This window comes from Pelodiscus sinensis, chromosome 16 (genome assembly GCF_049634645.1).
Source record: "Pelodiscus sinensis isolate JC-2024 chromosome 16, ASM4963464v1, whole genome shotgun sequence".
NCBI classification, from domain to species: domain Eukaryota; kingdom Metazoa; phylum Chordata; order Testudines; family Trionychidae; genus Pelodiscus; species Pelodiscus sinensis.
In genome coordinates, this window is record NC_134726.1 from 22,099,635 (window position 1) to 22,121,958 (window position 22,324).

Genomic DNA, 22,324 nt, shown 5'->3' on the forward strand with positions numbered 1-22,324 from the left:
CGACGCTGCACGTACAGTGAGGGAAAAAGCGGGCAAGAAACCGCTCCCGCCCCCAACCGGGTTGAGTGGCGACTGGAGTAGGTTGGAGCGAACCATTACGCAAGGAAAGGGGGGAAACTGTGAGGAGGGCTGTAGGGCGCTTGGCCCTGAAGGTAAAGAGGGAGAGGCAGATAGAGGGGAAAGAGGTCGATGTTGGTATGCAAAGATGACCTAAACTGGGATTTGGAGGACTCGTGTTGCCACCTCCCCCGGCTCTCACATTGGTACAGTCCAGCTTGTAGGCGAGTAGCCGGTGGTGGCGGTGCTGCCCTGACCGTCCGGGGGCGCTGAGGGGGCCGCCCTGGCGCAGGGCTGGGCGCCGCCTCTTTGCAAGTGTCACATCAAGGGCTCGCTCCGGCCCTGCTCGCTGCTGCAGGTTCCCCCCCCCCCCCCGCAGCCAGGAAAGTTGGGCAGCCGCCCCGCGAGCTCCGAGCAGTCCCGCGCCGCGCCCCTCACCGCAGAGCGGGCCCCTCGCCTGCCAGCGGGTCCCCGGGGCAGCGAGCACCCGGTGCTTAGAGACTCCCATCCTGGCAACGCAGGGCTCCTGCAGCCACGGGCAGGCTTCCCGCGAACATCCCCCTGGGGATTCGTCCCAGCCCAGGGCTCGTGGTCCCACCCTGTGAACCTGGGCGCTTGCCCCTGGAGGGTCCCCACACTACACAGGGCCTCCTTTTCCTCTTTGGTCCCGGCTGCGGCCCTCAGCACATCCCCTGCGGGCAACTTCCCGGCCTGGATACACCTACACCCATGTAGGGCTGCCAGGTGTCCGGTTTTGAACCAGACAGTCCAGTATTTGAGCTTTCTGTTCCGGGAAACAAATTGAGAAAATGTAAATGTCCGGTATTTTCTAAATAAGAAGCAATGACAAGCGTGTCTGGTATTTTTGTTGAAACCATCTGGCAGCCCTACCACTGAGTCATACTTCCAGTCAGGGTCCCAGAAAGTAGTTCTTGGGCCAGCTCTGCTCTTCCGTGAAAATGAAAGTGGGAATCCCCCTCCCCCTTTGAAACATTAGAATTGAATGCATATATTTAATCTTTTAAAACATTCTCAAGTGCTGTGGCTCTTTTATTGTGGGCCATGAGCCAACAGTAGTCTCTAGAGCACGTGATTGCATGTGGAATGAAACATTTTGAAAACCAACAGTGAGGGATGGGAGAGGAGGTAGAGCATGACAGAATCTCACTTACTAAAATGAGCCACAAAGTTAAAAACAGCCCTATGCCTTGCTGTACTGCATTAATATTTATACCTATTCTTGTGTTTAGGAACTGTTCCAGTGTTGGGAAATCTACATTATTTTTTTTCATGTGTTCAGTTGCATTTGGCTTAGAGCCAAGAAGCAAATAAGGTGCAAAATCCATACTTCATGTTAACATCATATTTGTAGATGCCTCTATTGTATAAGAAAGTTGAGATTTTATTACCTGGGCTAAATTTGCCACACAACATTAAAACTCTCTTCTCTGAGCATGAAGACCCAAACAGAGTAGGAGAGGAGGAAAATATTAACAGTCCAGAAAACAAGCCTATGCTCTTTTTGTATTGGTAGCAAAGTTAAATCAATATTGGCCTTGACTGCTTATGGTCATTGAATGTTTTCAGTGTCCAGAGAGGGTTAAGAAATATTTGAAGCAATAAGAGTCCTTCCCTTATAATAGCCCAAATAAGGATTTTACTCTTCAGTCTTTCACTTATTATTAGAAAACGTAAGTTAGGATGCAGGACCATATGTGCTGCTTAAACTAGGCAAAGCATTCACAATCCTGTGCTAGCAAACTCAAAACTATTTTACTGTATAGAATTAGCCATGGACTAGATCTTTTCCATTTATTCACATGTAATGCTGCATCAAAGCCATGTCACAATGTGGTTACTGCCACATGTGTGGAGAATCAGTTCTTGGTTCTTTCCATGTGAATGAACTTATATGGAAAGCCAGTGATAAAATCTAAGCCATTGATTTACAAATTGAACTGTCTTCTTGCTTTCAGTATTCATTATACTTTCTGGTCGATACTTTACTCAATACTTAAATGAAAATTAAAGAAACAAAAGTTTGATCTTGGAGGACTCAATGTTGCATGTGGCCCTCTCTTCACTTACCCCTTAGAATTCCCACTAAAGTCAATGGGAATTCCAAGTGCATTGAGTGTGTGAGTAGCTCAGAGGTGTTGAGTACCAACTGGGTTAACAGTTGTTTTAAAGCTGAAACTTCTGTAACAGAATTCGAAACCAGGCAAAACTCCCCTTGTTCCAACTTTCATTACAGACTGGTTTCTTGGGCTACTTTTACTGAAAAAGCACACATTTATGATTGTAGATAGAAACAGTGATAAACTTTTGGGTCATTTCATCTCTGGAGTAACTCCACTGAAGTCAACAGAGTTATACCATTGATAAAAAAAAAAATGGGATTACAGTAGGGGTGGATTTAGGCCTTTGGTTTTATTTCATTTTCACTTTATTTTGCTAAGTGGTCTTTCACTATTCTTGGCAGCTTTGAATTTTACTATAGATTTGGAGGTTAACAAAGCAAAAAATTGTATCCACAGCTGAAGGAGTAAGACCTTTCAAAAGTGAAAATCCATGCGAGTTGCCAGCTAAATGTATTGTGTATACCTAACTGATGCAGTCATTTGCAGTGTAGCTATTCTACAGTGTTCATAATGCAAAAAATTGGAGGGGAGGCGCTAAATCTGTTTAATTTGTGTGAGATGGAACGTAGGAAGTGAATGTTGGATTCTAAGATTTTAATATAATTGGAGAATGTCATCTTTTTAGCCATCCCAAGAATCCTTGATCTCTCCTCATGACACCACCTCACAGGAGCCAGCTTTTGCAGCTGTTGACCCTTATGGAAATTATGAGCCCAGTTCAATCCTTATATAAATCCAGGATCTTCATTTCAATATGCTTACACCAGGGATGGATTTGTTTGAGTGACTTAGTTACTATGGATAGCTGTGAAACTGAGTGAATGATTTCATGTCACATTTGCCAGCTGGAGAGAAACTGGCTCTGTGTTAGCTAAGTGTTATCAGTGTTCTCTAAAATAAAAAAAGCTTGATATAAAATGCAAGCATTGTAGTGAGCAATAGCCCAAGAATGGTATTAGAATTACAGTGGTACAACACACTATTGCATTCAAACTGGATAGAAATAGTATTGTATAGGTGGTTGAAATAAGTTATTTTCATAATAGGCATTGTCAAATAATGTATCCTATTCAGAACTCCTTGCCAGTAGCAAACAGTCAAATAGCTGATGATGTGAAAGAGGAGCTATGCTGCACTTCAGTGTCAACATTATATTTGATTGCATCACAGTTGCTGTTTTAAACTGTTCCCTACAGAGTTTTATTCCCCTGTCAAACAAATATGGTGTCAGCACCTAATCAAGTTTGTGCAGTATTAATGAGCATCCAAGTTAAAAAGGATGTAGAAGAGATCGATTGGTAATGTTTCTATTTTCCCTTATTAAAATTCTACTTTTCTTAAAATCCTAGGTATATGTTGATAGTAGGGATGTCAACGTGTAGATTACTACACGATTAACTGATAACAGGATTAACCAAGAAGCCCAGGTTTGACTACATGCATTTCCCCCATCTGCTGCCTCTATATTAGAGAGGAGGGGAGGTGGGAGCCAGTGTCTCTCCCCTCCCTGCCATGCTGCTGCCTCTAATAGAGAGGCAGCAGCACAGAGGATGAGGGGAGCAGGCAGGAACCAATATGTGCAGGGAGTCAGCTTATAAGCAGCTCTCCATGTGAGCCTGCTTCACATATGTGCCTGTCCCCCCCTTGCTGCCTCCTACAGAGGCAGTGTGGGGCAGAGGAAGGGAGGCAGGAGCTGTTGCCATCTTCCTGCCCTGCGCTACTGCCTCTAATGGGATGAGGGAGGGAGGGATGGGAAGCTTCTGCAGCAGCAGCCTCTATTTGTGGGGAGCTTTGCCCCCTCCTTCCTACCGCCCCACAGACAGGGGCTGCTGCCTCTAATAGAGGGGCAGGAGCACAGGAGGCTGAGAGCACACTGGCTGCTGGCCCTGCCTCAGGAACTATCAATCAAATAGTCACATAACTGCTAAAATTTGATGCAGTTACAGGACTAGTTAATTACATGCTATCTAACATCCCTAGTTGATAGATTTGATAATTAAAGTCAATAGATGATGTTTGACTTGATAAGATGGACAGAAGTAAACCGACTTACAGCTAAATTATGGCTGTCTTAATACAGATGCTTGTGTGTAGTAGGCTGCTTGCATTGCAGAGTACTCATTCTCAATGCACCCTTTCCTCCCCCCTAGTGTTGCGCAGACTCTATGCAATGAGAACAGAAGGAGTTTTCACATGTATTTGTATAAAACATTTCATGGAATTCTACATACGGCAGTGTTTTGAAGGTTTATGTTATTTTATGCTGGACCTTTGTGTCAACTGTACTAAACCCTCAAAGGAATCTGTGTTTGTTTTTGAAAGATATATTCTTGGGGTTTTAAGATACACAAAGTTATTTGTTTTAATTGTCAACAAAAAGGTTTACATTTTCAGCATGCAGTAATTCATTAACTACTCAAGGTTTCTTTGCAGTTTTGGACACAATGGGCCATCACATGTTCCTGATGTGTCCACTGATAATAGGAATTTGCAAATTGATCAAAAGTGTGATGATGTCCAATATCATGATCTTTTACAAGACTGTTGCCAAAATTGCTAGTCACCGCACCCAACACAGACTTACTTGAAACTGAAGTCTGACACATTTGGTGTGTGATGTAAGGGAGGATCAGATCTGGACTGCAACTCAACATTTTTCTCTCTCTGGCTACATCTACAATGCAGACTTCTTGCGCAAGAAGCGTTTTGTGCAAGAGTATTTGCGCAAGAAGTTTTTGCGCAAGAGCACGTCCACACCTCAAAGCGCATCGCAAAAGTGATGTGCTTTTGTGCAAGAGAGAGTCCACACTGCACGGACGCTCTTGCGCAAGAAAGCTCTGATAGCTGTTCACAGAATGGCCATCAGAGCACCTGTGCTTTTTCCCATAGGAGTTTCTTGCACAAGAAACCCCTCTGGAGTGTCCACACTTGCCTTTTTGCGCAATAGCTGTAGCGCAAAAGGGAGTTATGCCTCGTAGAAGGAGGTTTACCTACACCAGCAAAAGCCATCTGTTCTGCCATTTTACTGCTGATTTACTTGTGCAAAAGCACATTTGAGGTATGGACGTTCTGCAGGTTTTTGCGCAAAAACAGCCATTTTTGCACAAAAACTTTGCAGTGTAGACGTAGCCTGTCTTCATCTTTTCCTGGTTGTTTTGTTATGAACACTAACTTAGCTTATATTGTAACTAGCAGATTTATCCAACATTGCTTGGGTCTGTTATTTGGAATTTCCATCAAGGGTATTTTGTTTGTTCATCCCTATAAATTCTTATTCACTATAACAAACAAGGGGGAGAGGCGTAGTCAGTTTGGTTTCCAATAACATTGTATTCTAGTTTTCAAATTTTAAGCATTGATTTAGCTTTGCTAAAACAGAGCACTACTCCAAATTTCTCTGTTTCATCTCTTTTCTGCAAGGTTTATTGAGAAGTGATCCTATTCCAGGTTCATGAATTTTTTCTGGCTCATCTTGGTTCATTCTTTTTTATCATTCACTCAGTTATGTCAGCTTGGAGGACTATACTTGTTTTGGTGTTTCTCATTTGTTTGGCTTTGAGAAACAATCCCATTCCAAGCACATCCTGTTTTCCTGGCACTGCCAAAAACTTACATTGCTTTAAAATTATAAGAGGAAGCTGTATATTAATTTGGTGGTCTTGATCAGACAGATAAACTCTCTAGAATATATAGTAGATTATAAAGTTCAGCCAAGGGAACGGGAGGTTATAAACTTTAAAAAAAATGTCTATCATTAACCTTTATGGGCCACATTCCTCAAAGAAATAAGTGGTGTGTAAGTTAGTGCTGTAAACTCAAAAAATTGTGTTGGTATAACAAAAAAATTAGTGGTGTATATTGTGGTATAACCCAGTTGGCATACAGTAGGTGTGCAAAATACTTGACTTACACTTCCTATTACCTGCTACTCTTTTCCTTGGCATGTAAGATAAGGTACTGTAGCTTTATCCATCTTGTCAGTATAAGACAGTGATGGTTCTCCAGAGTTAGGCCCTGGCAGTCTGCTGCCACTGTATTTTACCTGAGCCTCCACTGGTATAGGTGATTGTAGCTCCTGTTGGCTGTGGATCACTGTTCCTGGCTAATGGGAGCTGCAGGAAAAGGCATGGATCATGACACTGCTTTCTGCAGGTCCCATTGCCTGGGAATGGCAATCCACACCCAACAGGAGCTGGAATTGCCCATACCTGTGGAGGCACAGATAAATACAGGGGCTAACCCTGGTGAACCAGTACCAGCAAGCTCATATGTGCCCACCACTGGTATAAGGTATTAGACTGTCTGTCTTTTATTAGACCAACTTCTATTGGTAAAAGAGACAAGCTGATCTTCAGCTGTCTGTAGGTGGAAATTTTACACTTCATTGGTTTTCCTGATATCTCTCTATTAATTCAACGTATACCAATTGATTTTTGCACATTGACTGAATGGTAGATCCATGCAAGTTACATTACTTGACCATTCGCTTTGAGTTTTTGATCAAATTACACCCATCTTGGAGAGACTTTCATAAATATAAGACTCTTAAACCTGAGGCTAGATTCTGATTATTTACATTGATGTAAATTCAGATTAATCCTATTGACATCATGTAGATACTTCAGATTTACATTGGTGTTACTCAAATCAGAATCCAACATTAGTTTGAATTTGTTTATTTCTTCAAAGATGTTGGAGAGACTTCCTTGAATCAACTTCCTCTTTTCTGCATCTCTGAAGGAACTGGATATAATCTGTCTGTTACTGTTGTTAAAAACTGTTGGTCAGTATCAACAGTGGGAGCTGCTGGTTAATGACCATTTTTGAAACACTTTTGACTTAAATGCCAAGGTGAAAACTGGCCAGTGACTCTTAGAGGAGCTTCATATTACCCACCTTCTGCTGCTTCATTGCATGTGTTAACATGACAGCCTACTTCTGCTCTGACAATACATAAACAAGGAAATAAGTAGAACAGTGTTAACTCCAACTTCATGGGAAATATGAGAAAAAAATTCAGTGTGTGTGTTAAATTAAAAAGGTTAAAGGCATTTGGAAGAGAAGTTAATTTGTAGAACAGCTAAGATTTTCAAATATGGGAGTACACTAAAACCAGTGTGCAAAAAAACTGGCAGGGACAGATTATTGCATATGAACTAAAGGTGTATGCCTAGGATCCAGCTCTTGGAGTCACATTATAATGTTAGACTCGACTTCACCGTCCCTGTTCTCAAGCCCTTCCCGCAAAAAAGTATGTTTCTAGCCCTCAAAGATAAGCTCAGATCAGGTTGTCAAAGGTTATATAATATAGGCAGTCCCCGGGTTACGTACAAGATAGGGACTGTAGGTTTGTTCTTAAGTTGAATCTGTATGTAAGTCGGAACTGGCGTCCAGATTCAGCCGCTGCTGAAAGTGACCGCCAGTTCCGACTTACATACAGAATCAACTTAAGAACCCCAAGCGTCCCCAAGTCAGCTGCTGCTGAAACTGATCAGCAGCTGATTCCAGGAAGCCCGGGGCAGAACAACTCTGCCTTGGGCTTCCTGTAGTCAGCGCTGGTCAGTTTCAGCAGCAGCTGACTTGGGGACGCCTGGGGCAGAGCAGCTGGGGTGCTGCTGGGTTGCTCCAGTAGCGCCACTCCTCGGCGCTACTGGACCAACCCAGCAGCACCCCATCTGCTCTGCCCCAGGCGTCCTGATTCAGCCGCTGCTGAAACTGACCAGAGATGAGGCCATGGGGACTCAGTACAGCGGCTCCTATGGAAGATGAGTCTACAGTTCTGGATTCCCTTAAAGCATTACTATTAACTTGTCTTTTCATGTTCTATGTGGACAAGTCTATTCTAGACTGTTCTATTCATGTTCTATTGTAGACGAATACAAATTACAGTAGACGACCCAAATACTGCAAACACATCAGTTCTTCCATTGACTGACATGGAACTATTTATGTGTATAAAGTTAAGCATGTATGCTGATTTGAGGCCTATATTATTTGTGTTCTTGTGGATGTTTGTTTTCTAGAATCAGCATAAACGCATTTAGCAAAACCCTATTTAAAAATCTTTTAGTTGTGGACAAAAAAGTCAATTTTCTCTCTCAAACAGTTTACTTTTTTTAAAAAATGGAACCAAAGTAGTAGTCTCTAGTAAGAGCATGAACATTAGAAAAACTTCATTACATCTGTATTCCTGAGAATCCCCAACAGGCCATGAAATCAAATAATGGTTTTAGTTCACTGAAATTGGTAGCATTAAAAGACTAAGCACAGGGCAACAGCATCCATTCTGCTTTCAGATTGTGTGCAACTTTCATTGCTTTCACCAAGAGAGTACTTGTGCACGTTTGAGGGCACAATTTAGGTATATTGGGAAACTGTTGATAACGGCTAGTTGTCATATATTTAATATTCATGTGGAGAACTCATCCACTTCAGACCTTATGGGCAAGTGAAAGTAATTCAGAATATCCTCCTGCTGTTGACTAGTCATTGTCACACTAGTCATTGTCACACAGTGGGAACACACTCGCTAGGGTGTAGTTCTCTGGCTTCACTGAGGTAGAGTCAGTCACAGAAACGACAGGTTGGATCTCCCTGGTCCGGCACTGTTGGGACCTAACCAATCCCAAATGAGAGAATTTGCTGGAACGGGGGAGGTCTCCTGTCACCAGCTCCCAAGCCCATTGCCTGCTGCTGGCAGGCTGTCTCACCCTCCCCGCAACCTTACTGTCAACTGCTGTCTCACCCTCCCTGCTCATTTGCTGACAGCTGCCTGGGTGGCACAGGCTCACAGGGGCAGCCATGATGCCCCGGCCCTGCACTCCTGGGGATTGTCAGGGGTCTCCAGCCTCATGCTGCCACTGGGCTCTGGCCTCAGCCCCACGCTCCCAGAGCTTGCTGGAGGGCTCCAGACCTATGCCGATTTGGGCTGCCAGCCTGCACTGCCGCAGGCTGCTAGAGGCTGACATGGGGCTCCGGCCTCGTGCTGCCCCCAGCTGGGCTGCCAACCTTGATGCCCCAGCCTGGCTGGCCCTCCTGCCCTTAGGCTCCCAGGCTCTTTGGTCCAAGAGCATCCATGGTCCTATCTGCCCACTGATGTTGGTTTTTTTTCCCCCTCATATATCCATCATAATGCTTTGCTTTCACATACTTATTTTGTCATATTGTAGCATTTTGCATTTTTGGTCAGTAAAGTGTCTGAGAGTTTTGCAGCTAATGCTAAGGTTTCATTTCTGCAAATCTGATCAACAATGAATTTGGTTCAGGGAGTTATTAGCTTGGGATGAAATGTTGGCCCTGTTCAAGTCAATGGCAAAACTCACATGGAATCCAACCCTGATTTCTAACAGTTCTGAGCAGCTAGCTGCAACATTCTGTTCAGTTCAGTAGGCAGCATGGGTGCTTAGCCATTTGATAATCGGGTCATAATTGACTTTTCAGAGTCCGCAGTGAAAGGCAATAGCAGAGCCAGGATTAGAATTCAGAAGTTTCTAGCTTCTAGTATAGTGCTCACACCATGCTAGCTCTGTTGTTTTAAATCTAACTATAACCAGACACTGTAATACATCATCACAAATGGTGCTATGAACAGAGAAACATATTGCCTTCCACAATATCAATGCTGTTTCATTTGTAGTCTCAAGATGCTTCGCAAAGGTGGGTAAGGTGTATTATGCCCATTTTACAGATACCCAAGACTAGCCCCCAAGTGTCCTGGATCCAAGACTCAGATTTAGCAAAGCAATTATGCTTAAAGTTAAGCAGTTGCCTATGTATAAATCCTTTTGATGTCAGTGGGAGTTAAGTATGTGCTTACTCTCTTTGCTGAATAAGAACTGTTTTAAAGCTCTGCTGGTTTAGGACCTTAGGCAGTTTTCTTTTCTTATCTAGAGTATAAATATTCCCAAGGGTTGGCAGGTAACCATTGTGTTTAGCTTTTCTTCTTTTCACATTTCTCAGCAGATTTCAGAGAAAGAGGAAATATTTGTAAAGCTAATTAAGAGTAGTGTAAGAAAATGTACATGTGTTTGTTGGCCTTTTATAAACCCAAATGTTTGCGCATATGTTTCTTTTCTGTTTTTCCCCCCTTAAGATGACATCAGTTACACGACAAGAAGTTCTTGGCCTTTACCGCAGGATATTCAGAATAGCCAAAAAATGGCAATCTGCCTCAGGACAGACGGAAGACACTATTAAAGAGAAACAGTACATTATAAATGAAGCCAAAACCTTATTCCAAAAAAACAAAGATGTGAGTGCATCTCTTTCTGGCTTTCAAAGTTAGTCCGTGATTCATTCTTTACACCCTGTTTTGTTTTAATGGTTGGAAAAATGTGAACAAGAGTTGAATTCCCAAAATGGTCTCCAGTTTGGAAATTTATAGAAATATAAGGCTGCAAGGAGTCTTTCATGCTCAGTGTTCACTGCATGTTTGACCCCTGCCCCAGCTGTCCTCAAAGACGCCCACTTAAGGTTTCAGGTTCCTGGCAGTCACCTCTCTCAGGAGGAGAGAGCATATAAAAATCAAGTTCCCTATACAAGCATTAAGAGCTTACCAGACATCACCCATATGGGGTCCTGTTCAGTCAGTCCTTCCAACCCTTTTGTAAGGGTTGGAAACTCCCTTGGACATAGGGTCTTGTCCACTTAGTGAATCAGTCTTGCTATACAAAAAGGCCTTTATTGGTCTCTGAAAATCCAGTATGTGCAAGCCACCCCAAGGATGGTACTACTGGAGGTATTTACAGCCTGAGTGAGGCTGCTTAATCCCCCCACCTCCATTTTTATTTCTTGGGGGAGCTGTGGTAGCCTTCTCCAACAACTTAATACAATATGGTCCCCTAGAAATTGCATGCAGTGGTAATATCTGTCACAAGGATCTTGAGAGGTCACTGATCAAGCTCCCTGCAGGATTAGATCTACACCTATACCTTCCTCATAAGGAGGTTATCTAACCAGTTCTTAAAAGCCTCCAGTATCGGAGATTCCACAACTCCCTGGATAATCTAGTCCAGTATTTAACTATCCATATAGTTAAAGCGTTTCCTGATATTTAATATAAATCCTCCGTACTGTCAACTAAGCCAATAACTTTTGTCCTTCAATGAACATGCAGGTCAGTTCACTGTCCTCTTTAACAACCCCTAACACTTGAAGAAAGTCGTCAGGTGCCTCCCCTCCCCCCACGTGCCAGACTATCAAAACTTAATATACCCTTAAAAAAAAAAACTTATCTTGAAGATAGGGATTTCTAAACCTTTTAACTTTTTTGTAGCTCTCTGGATTTTTTGGCTTGTCCACATCCTTCTTATAGTGTAGTACCCAAAAGTCACAGTGCTCCATCTGAGGCCACACCAGTACCAACTGGAACAATTATCTCCTGTGTCTTACATATGGCATTCCAGTTAATGCAACTCAGGATGATATCCTTTTTTGCACTGCTGGTTTTTACAATTTCTAGTCTTATGTACTTATAATAATGTTTTCAATATTGCTGTGTATTCTGAATTCCCCTTAGGAAGGCAAAATGCACAGCTACCGAACTGTAGTACTTTGCACTTGTTTTTGTTGAATTTCATCATGCAAGATCTTAAGTTCCTTCTCTAGCACCTCAAAAAGCAATTTTAAACCTCCCCAAAGAAGGTATCTTGAATCATTCTAGTTCTTCATTCATTTCTTTGAGTTTAGAAAGGTCTAGAGTAGGGAAATTAAATATCGGTTAATTGACTAGTTGATTAACCTCATGAATTCTTATAGGTAACATCTATTCTGTAGTGCCCAGGGGCGGGGCCAACAGCCAGTGTGCTCTGGCCCCACTCTCAAGGAGCTCCCTGTCACTCTGCGCTGCTGCCTCTGTATCAGAGGCAGCAGCATAGGGTGCCAGGTGGTAGTTGGTCCACAAGGGGAGCCAGTTTAAAAACCAGCTCCCCTCACAGACTGGCTGCCTGTTGCCCCATGCTGCTGCCTCTGATTAGAGGGAGCAGTGCAGGATGGCAGCAGCTCTTCTCCAAGGGATGTCCGAGCTCCCAGACCTGGCATGGGTCAGGACTGAGCCAGGCTGCCTGTCTGCCTGGTTCCTAATACACTTTAAATGCAGAGCCACAGCAGGGGTAGGTCCTGGACCCATCACAAGCCATTCTGAGCCAGGCTGCTGGCCAGCCTGCTAAAAAAATTACAGGTGGGGGAGGAGGAAACGCATTTAGTCTATAGCATTAACCTATACAGGCAGTCCCCGAGTTACGCGGATCCAACTTATGTCAGATGTGCCGCGGTCCCACCGCCCGCGTCCTCCGGGGCGAGAAAAGCTGCTCCGCGTCTCCCTGGTCTCACCCCGGAGGACGGGAGCGGCGGGACGCGTCCAGATTCAGCCTGTTGAAACTGATCAGCGGCTGATTCCAGGAAGCCCGGGGCAGAGCAACTCTGCTGGTCAGCAATAGCTGAATCTGGACGCGAGTTACGACTTACATACAGATTCAACTTAAGAACAAACCTACAGTCCCTGTCTTGTACGTAACCCGGGGACTGCCTGTACACTTTTGCTTAGTTCATCGACTATACTGTTAAATCTCTAGTCTAGAGACCTTTCAAGGAATTGCCAAGGAGGAGGGAAAAAATGTTAACTGCAGTATACTGCCTGTGAAATTGTTATCTGAAGCAGCTTAGGATTTTTACTGATGCTTTTGTCTAGCTTTCCAAACTACTTTCATGGCAGATAGAATTAAGTAGCTCCTTCGCCTGCTGATTTTGCCCTTAATACCATTATTATCAGCACTTTCTTTAAAAGGCTTGTTTTCCTCTATAGAAAGTGCGCACAATATATTTAAAGCAGTATTTGGAATTTAAAACCTTTCTTTCCTTGCTCAAAGAGCACAAACACACAGGCTACGTCTACACTGGCATGATTTTCCGAAAATGCTTTTAACGGAAAAGTTTTCCGTTAACAGCATTTTCGGAAAAGCGCGTCTAGATTGGCAGGATGCTTTTCCGCAGAAGCACTTTTTGCGGAAAAGCGTCCATGGCCAATCTAGACGCAGTTTTCCGCAAAAAAGCCCCGATCGCCATTTTCGCAATCGGGGCTTTTTTGCGGAAAACAGTACAGTGCTGTCTACACTGGCTCTTTTGTGCAAGAGTCTTTCGGAAAAAGACATTTGCCCAAACGGGAGCAGCATAGTATTTCCGGAAAAGCACTGACAATCTTACATGAGATCATCAGTGCTTTTCCGGAAATTCAAGCGGCCAGTGTAGACAGCTGGCAAGTTTTTCTGCAAAAGCAGATGATTTTGCGGAAAAACTTGCCAGTCTAGACACAGCCACATACTTCAATAATGAGCAATGATTTTGTTTTGCTTTCACCATATTAGGGTCCTGATTTTTATATGGGAACTAGTGCTAGAGATATGAATGGTTAACCAGTTAACTGATAAGCCTCACCCTTAACAGACTAGGCTTACCAATTCCGATTAACTGGTGGGGGTTGGATCAGCTCCCTGGGCCCTGCTGTGGGCGGGAGGCACTTCAGCCAGCTGGAGCAGCCCCTGTCTGCAGTGGGGGAGGGGGCACTAGAGAGGCAGTTTTGAGTTGGAGTGGCCGATGGACCCACCCTCCCTTTAATAGGTTAAGTGGTTAAACATTGTTTAACCAGATGACCAGTTAAACAGGATTTTAAACCCCTAATTGATACCACTTGCATTTACTTTCTAAATATTGTGTGGGACTTCATTTATGAATTTTTTTTACACAACACTTTTATTGACTTTTGGAGGGATTTCGTGGATGGAGTGACAGGCCATGAATCTAAACACTTTATTTTTCTCCAGTTCTTCTATAGATATAGACATAAATGGAACCATTTTATATTTGACTACTTGGGTTCTTTCCATAAATGCATTAATTTACATATGCATTTTCTTTTCACAGATGATACTCAGTTAACATGTTAGAGTAAAATTCTCCTCAGATCTTGCAGGAAATCTAAGCTCCGAAATCCTTGTCTTCCTCACAGTCCCTGGCTCCCAACTGTATGAGTCGAGAACTGCTAGGGTTGATCTGAGGGAATTTCATCTTTAAAGACGTGAAGATAACCTGGGCATATATTGACTTTCCCAAATTGTTGGGCTTGTCCCATAATCTTTGGGAATGTTACGACATAGCTATGAACTGGAGGATTATTGTAGTGATATTTCCAGGGACAAGGAAATCCCTGCCCTACATTTAAATATAAAAACAAAAAAGTAAATCATGTAGATGTGAATTCAGGTGTAAATGATGCACAAGTACTAATTTCTTACATGTATTTGTTTGACTAGCTAACAGATCCTGAGCTGATTAAACAGTGTATAGAAGAATGCAAGGCAAGAGTAGAAATCGGACTTCACTATCACATCCCTTACCCAAGACCTGTGAGTGTGAATCCAGTCAATATCTGTGTCAGTGTGTATTTAGTCCCTTATTCAGCAAGCACATGCTTAACTTCAAACTCGTGAGTAATCTCGTTTATTTCAACTGGGATATTCTGATATTGCCAACCACCAAGCATTGTAAAATTGTGGCTCTCCTCCCCCCAAAAGAATTAGCATTTCCAGTCAGCCCCCTCAAAAGTAACGAGGCTGGCTTAAAATGAGATTTTTAAAACAATACATTGCATTTTGCTTCTGGATTTTGAGCCTTTTAGAGTACATATTGGATATTTCAAAGCTGTGGTTCACAAACATGAGGGTGAGAAACTTATTTTTTAAACAATAGGCAAGAATTTTACATAATCACACAACTCCAAGAGCTGAGGCTTTAAGAAACACACTAAAATGTGAGTGTTGACAATGATGCTACTAGTTAAGCGTGTTTATAAGTGCTTCGCTGAATAAGAGCCAAATTAGCCAAATGCAATTTAAAGCTTCCTCCACCTGTCCTTTCCTTCATTGTAAACAAATTTGTTACTTCTGAGAAAAAGTAGAAAAAAGGTTAAATATGTTAGTGTGAGCTAAAAGAGTAGGCAGTATGTTAGTTAAGGCAATTTTGACTTTGAAGAAGTGTTCATAAAGCTGGTAAGGACTATTGATATAGTGTATGCAGTGTAGTTGTTGCTGTTTCAGTCCCAGGACATTAGAGAGACAAGATGGATGAGGTAATATCTTTTATTGGAACTTCACAGAGCTCTTCAACATGTCTGGGAAAGGTGCTCCAAGTGTCACAGCTAAATGCAAGGAAAAGATGAGCCAGGGAGGTTAAATTCATAATTCTTCTAGATATACTAAAAACTGTGGCCTGAACAGACAGTGGATTTGCTTATCACAACAATCACTAGCCCAGTAAACCCCTCCTTTTGCCCTATGACTGAAGAGTTGTTAATGGGCCATTTTGCATTGAACCACCTCTTAGAATGTGTGCTGAACAATCTCTTCCACCTTGTGACCCTCATGGTACCATTCCAAGACTGCATGGTTCAAAAGCTTCTCTCACTCACTACCAGATTAGTCCAATAAAAGATATTACCTCACCCATCTTGTCTAACAAGTGTAGTGGTTAAAAATCTTTCTGGATGAGAGATTAGAAATAGTTAGCCTGTCAACTTTTGAGCAAATGCATCAATATCCTCATAGGCTAGTTAGCTTATACTGTGAATCCTGGTCATTAGATCTGGTCTGTTGTTGGGGGGTAGGGTTTGTGTCTGTAGGTCCCTTTCGACCCCTCTATTCTGTTCTGAAAATCATACATTGAGGTTGCTTTTTTTACTTATTTAAACATAGGAGTTGTAGAAGGCCCTCTGTCTTGTTTCACTGTCCAATGCTATTTCCTGGGTACCATTCATTTATTTCATATATGTTGTCCTTCCTTCTTACCTCATCCTTAGAGATTTCCCCTCTACTCCTGTTTGTTACCATTTACCTTCATAGGTCTTTCCTTTCAAGAAAATCATAATCCAGTTTTTCATCTTTGTATTAAGTTGTTGCCTTACGTTATTGGCAACTGAGTCACACTCTCTCCAGTATACAGTGCTATTTGTGTATCACTTTTTAGCTGAACCTGGGGAGGGCTTTAAAATTTCTATTCTTTAGGGCAGTGTTTCTTAAACTGTGTTCCGTGGCACACCAGTATGCTGTGGAGAACAGAATTCAAAATGGCCACCCTAATTATTTTTGTTCAATAACTTTCCCCTGAACCTTCCCTCCCCCCAAAGTTTTTTTTTTTTTTTTTGCGCTCATCAAAAAAATTCTTGGTATTCCTCATAAAAAATTGTTTGGTGGCCCTTGGTTTTAAAAAGTTTAAGAAACACTGCGTTAGGGGATCAAGCCCTATAAAAGTTCTGATAGAGATTAAAGGATCTTTAGAGTGTGTATAAATGTTAAGAATATTGCTGCTTCACGGAGTCATTTTTACTAATATTTGCATCTAAATAGCTATCCTTAAGTCCATTATCTCCTGAGACAACAATGCCTGCCTATTTACATCTACCGTTTCTAATCTCTATCAGGGCAGGGGATTAGCTGTGTGGTTCCTCTACAAACTTTATATTTACTTATTAGGTAAAAAGACTTTTTTTTGGTCATTTTGACAGAGTACAAACAGAACAATGGGATAAACTCAGTGATTAATTGTGCTTTTCATATGGCGTTTCACTATAAACCTGTATCCCCAACTGGGCAGTAGACTTTGAGAATGTACAGCATGGGATTTGTTACTACCCATGTATCAACAATAAACCAAGCACAACCACTTAACCGCTTCCATTATTTTTACTAAGGAATGTATGGCATATACCAGGAGTGGCCAACCTGCGGCTCTCTTCCCCTCCCCCCCACCTCCCAAGGCTCATGAAGCTGTCCCCGCGCCCCCTGAACACGGCCCATGCCTCCCGGCTGCCCTGTGCTCACCAGGGCAGGGGAGCCATCTGGATCAAAATGGAGGATCCAATATGGCAGCAGTGGCTGCAGACAGGAGCCTGCTGAGGCCAAAGTCTCAAAAAGCCTTCTTAAAGGGCCAGTCTTTTTTTTTTTCCCTCTACAACTTTTTGCCCTGGCTCTTCGCGCTGGATCTTGGCTCTTCGTCCGGAACGGGTTGTCTACCCCGGCATATACTGTACTGTTTTCTGATACTGTTGTTTGGTCCCAACTCTTCTGATAATACTGTAAATTTGGATCTTGTAAAGCCATGTTGCTGGAATATCTTATTCAATACTATTTCAGCAAATGATGTATCCTTATAGTTTGTTGTTAAACTATAGATTACAGCCTTTTGTAGTTTGATGTTTTAAAGGACTATACTGGGCACCCAGCTGTTGTATACAACAAACATGCAGAGCTTGAAAGTTGCACATAATTGTAATCAACTGGGAAATGGGCTTTTCCAGTAGAAGTGTGAGAACCTGAGGGGGGGGGGGATCTATTCCTTCCAATGTATGAGGGAATAGTTTCCAAGTGTGAGTGAAAACATTGGAGGAGTCCCATTGTAAGACTGTCTCCTGGTCTCTAAGTGGGTTGGACTCTGAGTGGGTTATCAGCTTGCACAAGATCTGTTAGCTTTATTTTTATGTACGTAGATTCATCTGCCTCCTCTGGGTCTTGTCCCACAACGTAGCCGTGCATTTCGAAACCAAGAAAAGCTGAGGAAGTTTTCCAAGCCAGCCTACTTGAGATCCTACGACGAAGTTTCATAACCTACTGTCACAGTATGGTGCATTTTATCATGAACTGCAAGGCAGAGGTGTCTCCTGTTCATCTGTGAATGCAACTGTGTGCTTGCTTACCCTCTTCCTGATGCCACAAGCCTAGCTGATTCAGCACATCTAATGAATAGGAGTGTACGTGGACTGTCCTGTCTTTAAGATTCAACCACTGACATCAATAAAAGTAACCACTTTTAAGGAGTGAATTGTAAGATGAAGATTACTTTGAAGTCAGAAAAAAAGCTTGGCAGTTCTTAAATCCATCTCTGCCCCTCAGACTCTTAGGCTCCTTTGGGTTGCTCGCTGCTTGCTCATGCCTGCATTAAATGGCACATGGCCTGCCTTGTGCTTCCTCTCTAGTCAGCCCTCTCCTGCCAGACTGCCTTCCTCTGAGGTCATCCCTGCCCAGGCATAGTGTGGGTGGACTAATTAAGCTCCAAATATCTTTGGCATGTAATGGGGTAGACCACTGTTGAAAGTAGGGAAACAACCATTGTTTTACACATTTTATGTGGTAATACTGATGATAGTCCAACTCATTTGGATGGAAAGCCCCATAAACTGAATTATGGTCATGAAGTCATTCAGACTTGTTTTAAGATACTATTGTTCAAATTATGAATGTGGGTGTTTCCTTTCAAAATCCTCCCTCCAAGGAGGCATAAGGGATCTGTCGAAAAAGGCTCTCTCTCTCTGTCTCTCAACAGATCGCTGCTAGACTGCCGCTTTTTGCTGACAAAGTGCTGAGTTGGAAAAACGCGGTGGCCATTTTTATGCAAGTTAGGCACCCGCCTCATTTGCAATATCGACCTGCCTAATCTGCATCCCTCTGCTGACAGAGGGATGCAGTCTGCCAATAACCTTTCACACCTCTCAGAGTATCAGAACAGTGGTTTTCAACTTGTGGTCCATGGACCTGAAGGTGTGCAGATTGTACAACAGTGATTTAACACCTTTTTTTTTTTTCCTTTGTGGCTCCTAAAAAATTTCTCATGGAGATGCAGTCCTGTTGGGAAATCAGACAGTTTCCCTTGGGCTGTTTCTTCATATGTTTAATTAAACATCCTGGCTACGTCTACACTGGCCCCTTTTCCGGAAGGGGCATGTAAATTTCAGCAGTCGTCGTAGGGAAATCCGCGGGGGATTTAAATATCCCCCGCGGCATTTAAATAAAAATGTCCGCCGCTTTTTTCCGGCTTTTAAAAAAGCCGGAAAAGAGCGTCTAGACTGGCCCCGATCCTCCGGAAAAAGTGCCCTTTTCCGGAGGCTCTTATTCTTACTTCAAAGCCTCCGGAAAAGGGCACTTTTTCCGGAGGATCGGGGCCAGTCTAGATGCTCTTTTCCGGCTTTTTTAAAAGCCGGAAAAAAGCGGCGGACATTTTTATTTAAATGCCGCGGGGGATATTTAAATCCCCCGCGGATTTCCCTACGACGACTCGTGAAATTTACATGCCCCTTCCGGAAAAGGGGCCAGTGTAGACGTAGCCCCTGAGTTTTCAGTTGAGTTTGCACTATACCAGACACAGGCAGCAGCGAGCTCACATTACTTCAATTTTCTGTAACTGTCAAGCAAAGCCTGATGCTTCTCAGTTTGCCACAGACTTCAGGAGATGAATTAGAATAGAAAAGCCCTGGCTAGAGTAATTTGATATTCTTTCAAACAAGGATCTGAGTCAGTTGCTTGGGGGCACTGTGGTGACAATTTGTTTGCATGGCATTTGCCCTTGAATGTCCAGTAAAATCCTCTATACTGACCATTCCTTTAACCCCAGCTCTCTTACGGCTATAACTTACGATATATCAAACCAAATTCAACTCTTTTGTAAGTAGGTGCAACCCCACATGAGTGAAAGATCATCAGCTTACAGTGTATGGTCTGTCTCCTTTTTATAGATGAAGAACTCCAATTAAGATTCAGCAATAGCCTAACCTGTTCCAGAGTGTCATAGGCCTGGTCTATGCTAATTAGAATAGTTGATCCAAGTTACAGTAGTTAAGATACATGACATGATGCAATGCAGCTTATATTGTCTTACAGCTGTGTTGGTGGGAAATGCTTTCCCATTAACATGTCATGTCACCAGACCCACTGAATCGATCGCAGAAGCACTGATATAGCCTGTAGTCAAGATGAGCTTATGGAAATAAATGCTGGAAATGACTTGGTAGGTCATCTGATCTCTCCTAACACAAGATTGTGCCCTTTGCAGAATCAAGAAAAAACAATCCTGGGGATTTCAACGCTCCTCTGGGACATGTTTTTACAATTGAATTCAACCTATACTCTGTTAGTACGCTCCAATTTTTCAGCACACCTTTTGCAAAACCCGTGTTTTGGATCTGTGTAAGGAGACAAACCATATACCTGAGTTTTGCAACATGCACAAAACTAATAACACTTTAAACTGAAAGTTTACTTTTTCCCTATATCTATGATTGCACCAGCAAGAATGTTAAAATGACAGGGTTCAGTAGCCAAAGATCCGAGCATATTATTATCCAGACAGAAGAGCCCCATAGAAAGTCAGCCCCATACAAATTAACATGAGGTACTTTTGTTCAGAAAGAACCTCCATTACATTTTCACTTTTGGACATGAGAATTTTGTCTTTCAGCACCCAAACAAATAGTCTGGAGAGCAACTATGGTACTTTTTTGGAAGTGAGCTTCTGTACTGATTAGAAACTGGTAGGTTTCATTTTCAGCTGCTGACAGCTACTGGCCTCGCCTCTCTTTCAGGAATACTAGCTTAGAAGTCATCTGTGCCATTTCTCCTGATGTCATAGCTACTCCTGAGTTATAGTATGCTTCTCATTTAGTTTATCTGCTCTGAAATGCCTCCAAGAACAATAATTGGGGCTGGATATCTATGTTCTGCAGTAATTATGGGTGTTTCTTTGTGGTTTATTTAATGTGAGTCCGACTGAGAAATGGAAGATTTGGATGTGATATGAGGAGTAGTCCCAACAGCAAACAGATTAATGTTAATCACTATTACTAGGAAATGAATGGCTGTGTCTAGACTGGCCAGTTTTTCTGGAAAATCAGCCGTTTTTCCAGAAAAACTTGCCAGCTGTCTACACCGGCCGCTTGACTTTCCGCAAAAGCACTGACTTCCTACTATAAGAAATCAGTGCATTTTGCAGAAATACTATGCTGCTCCCGTTCGGGCAAAAGTCCCTTTTGCGCAAAAGTTTTGCACAAAAGGGCCAGTGTAGACAGCTGAGATTTGTTTTGTGCAAAGAAGCCCCGATTGCCATTTTCGCAATCGGGGCTTTTTGGCACAAAAGCGCGTCTAGATGGGCCACAGACGCTTTTCTGCAAAGAGTGCTTTTGCGGAAAAGCATCTGTGCCAATCTAGACGCTCTTTTCCAAAAATGCTTTTAATGGAAAACTTTTCAGTTAAAAGCATTTCTGGAAAATCATGCCAGTGTAGACATAGCCCTGGAGTATTGGCATAATGCGCTCTGTATAATGAGTATTAGTTAAAACTCGAGCAGTCGCATTCTGGACCAGTTGAAGTTTCCAAAGAGTCTTCAGAGGCAGCCCTACATAAAGCTCATTACAATAATCCAATTGGGATGTAACAAGAGCATGGATCACTGTGGCCAAGTCATGCTTCTTCAGGAAGTGTCACAGCTGGTGGATCAGCAGAAGCGGCCCAAAAGCACTCCTGGCCACTAAAAGAATTTGGTTCTCAAATGTTAGAGGTCCACAGGACTTCAGTCTTATCTGGATTTAGCTTCAGCTTATTGACTTTATTCAGCCCATCACCGCCTCCAGACATCAGTTTAAAATCAGTCACCGCCACACCTGGTTCTGATGTCACAGGGAAATAGAGTTGGGTGTCATCTGCATATTAATGGCACTGTCCTCCAAAACTCCTTACCACCTCTCCCAACGGTTTCATATAGATGTTAAACAGCATAGCTGACAAGAGGGAACCTTGCAGGACCCTGTAGCACAAATGCCACAGGGTCGAATAGCAGTCCCTTGGCTCCACCCTTTGAAAGTGTTCCAACAGGCAAGACTGGAACCACTGCAAAACAGTGCCTCCGATACCCAGTTCCACCAGCCACTCCAAAAGGATACCATGGTCAATGGCATTAAAAACCGCTGAGAGGTTCAAGAGAATCAACAGGGTTGCACTACCTCTGTCTACCAGAGCAACCAAGACTGTTTCAGGTCCAAAACCTGGCTTAAAGCCAGACGGAAATGAAGCTATATAATCCATTTCTTCCAAGAAAGCTTGGAGTTGCAACACCACCATCCTCTTAAGTACCTTGCCCAAGAAGCGAATATTAGCAACTGGGCGATAGTTATTCAAATTACGTGATTCCCAAAGGGGAATTTCATCGCCTTCTTGCCAACAAGGTGAGAAACCCAATGTAAAGTCATCACATACTTCTTTTGTTACCTAGTAATTGCTCAGCCATTCAGAGTTTCTGGTGAAGGGATTGTTGCAAGG

The 22,324-nt window shown here is 42.8% G+C and overlaps 1 protein-coding gene across 4 annotated transcripts; it reads left to right on the top strand.

Annotated features, from left to right (window-relative positions):
• Positions 1-2: 2 nt before the first annotated feature.
• LYRM1 (LYR motif containing 1) lies at positions 3-18,057 on the top strand. 4 transcript variants are annotated; one of them, XM_025184685.2, is made up of 5 exons: positions 17-152; positions 1,308-1,390; positions 10,291-10,449; positions 14,504-14,596; positions 17,731-18,057. In XM_025184685.2, exons 3-5 carry the CDS (start codon positions 10,291-10,293, stop codon positions 17,845-17,847), a joined length of 369 nt encoding a protein of 122 aa, XP_025040470.2. In that variant the 5' UTR covers positions 17-152; positions 1,308-1,390; the 3' UTR covers positions 17,848-18,057. The 4 variants fall into 4 exon arrangements, with proteins under 4 accessions (XP_006123188.2, XP_025040470.2, XP_075755555.1 ...); XM_025184684.2 differs by lacking the exon at positions 17-152 and adding an exon at positions 178-415; XM_006123126.3 differs by lacking the exon at positions 1,308-1,390 and having other exon boundaries at positions 3-152.
• The last annotated feature ends 4,267 nt before the right edge of the window (positions 18,058-22,324 follow it).

Bases quoted from the DNA above. Each gene is read 5' to 3' on its own strand.
- LYRM1 (XM_006123126.3), top strand. From the start codon at position 10,291: ATGACATCAGTTACACGACAAGAAGTTCTTGGCCTTTACCGCAGGATA. The intron at 10,450-14,503 runs GTGAGTGCATCT...TTGTTTGACTAG, and splicing joins TATTCCAAAAAAACAAAGAT to CTAACAGATCCTGAGCTGAT. The intron at 14,597-17,730 runs GTGAGTGTGAAT...TTATGTACGTAG, and splicing joins ACATCCCTTACCCAAGACCT to ATTCATCTGCCTCCTCTGGG.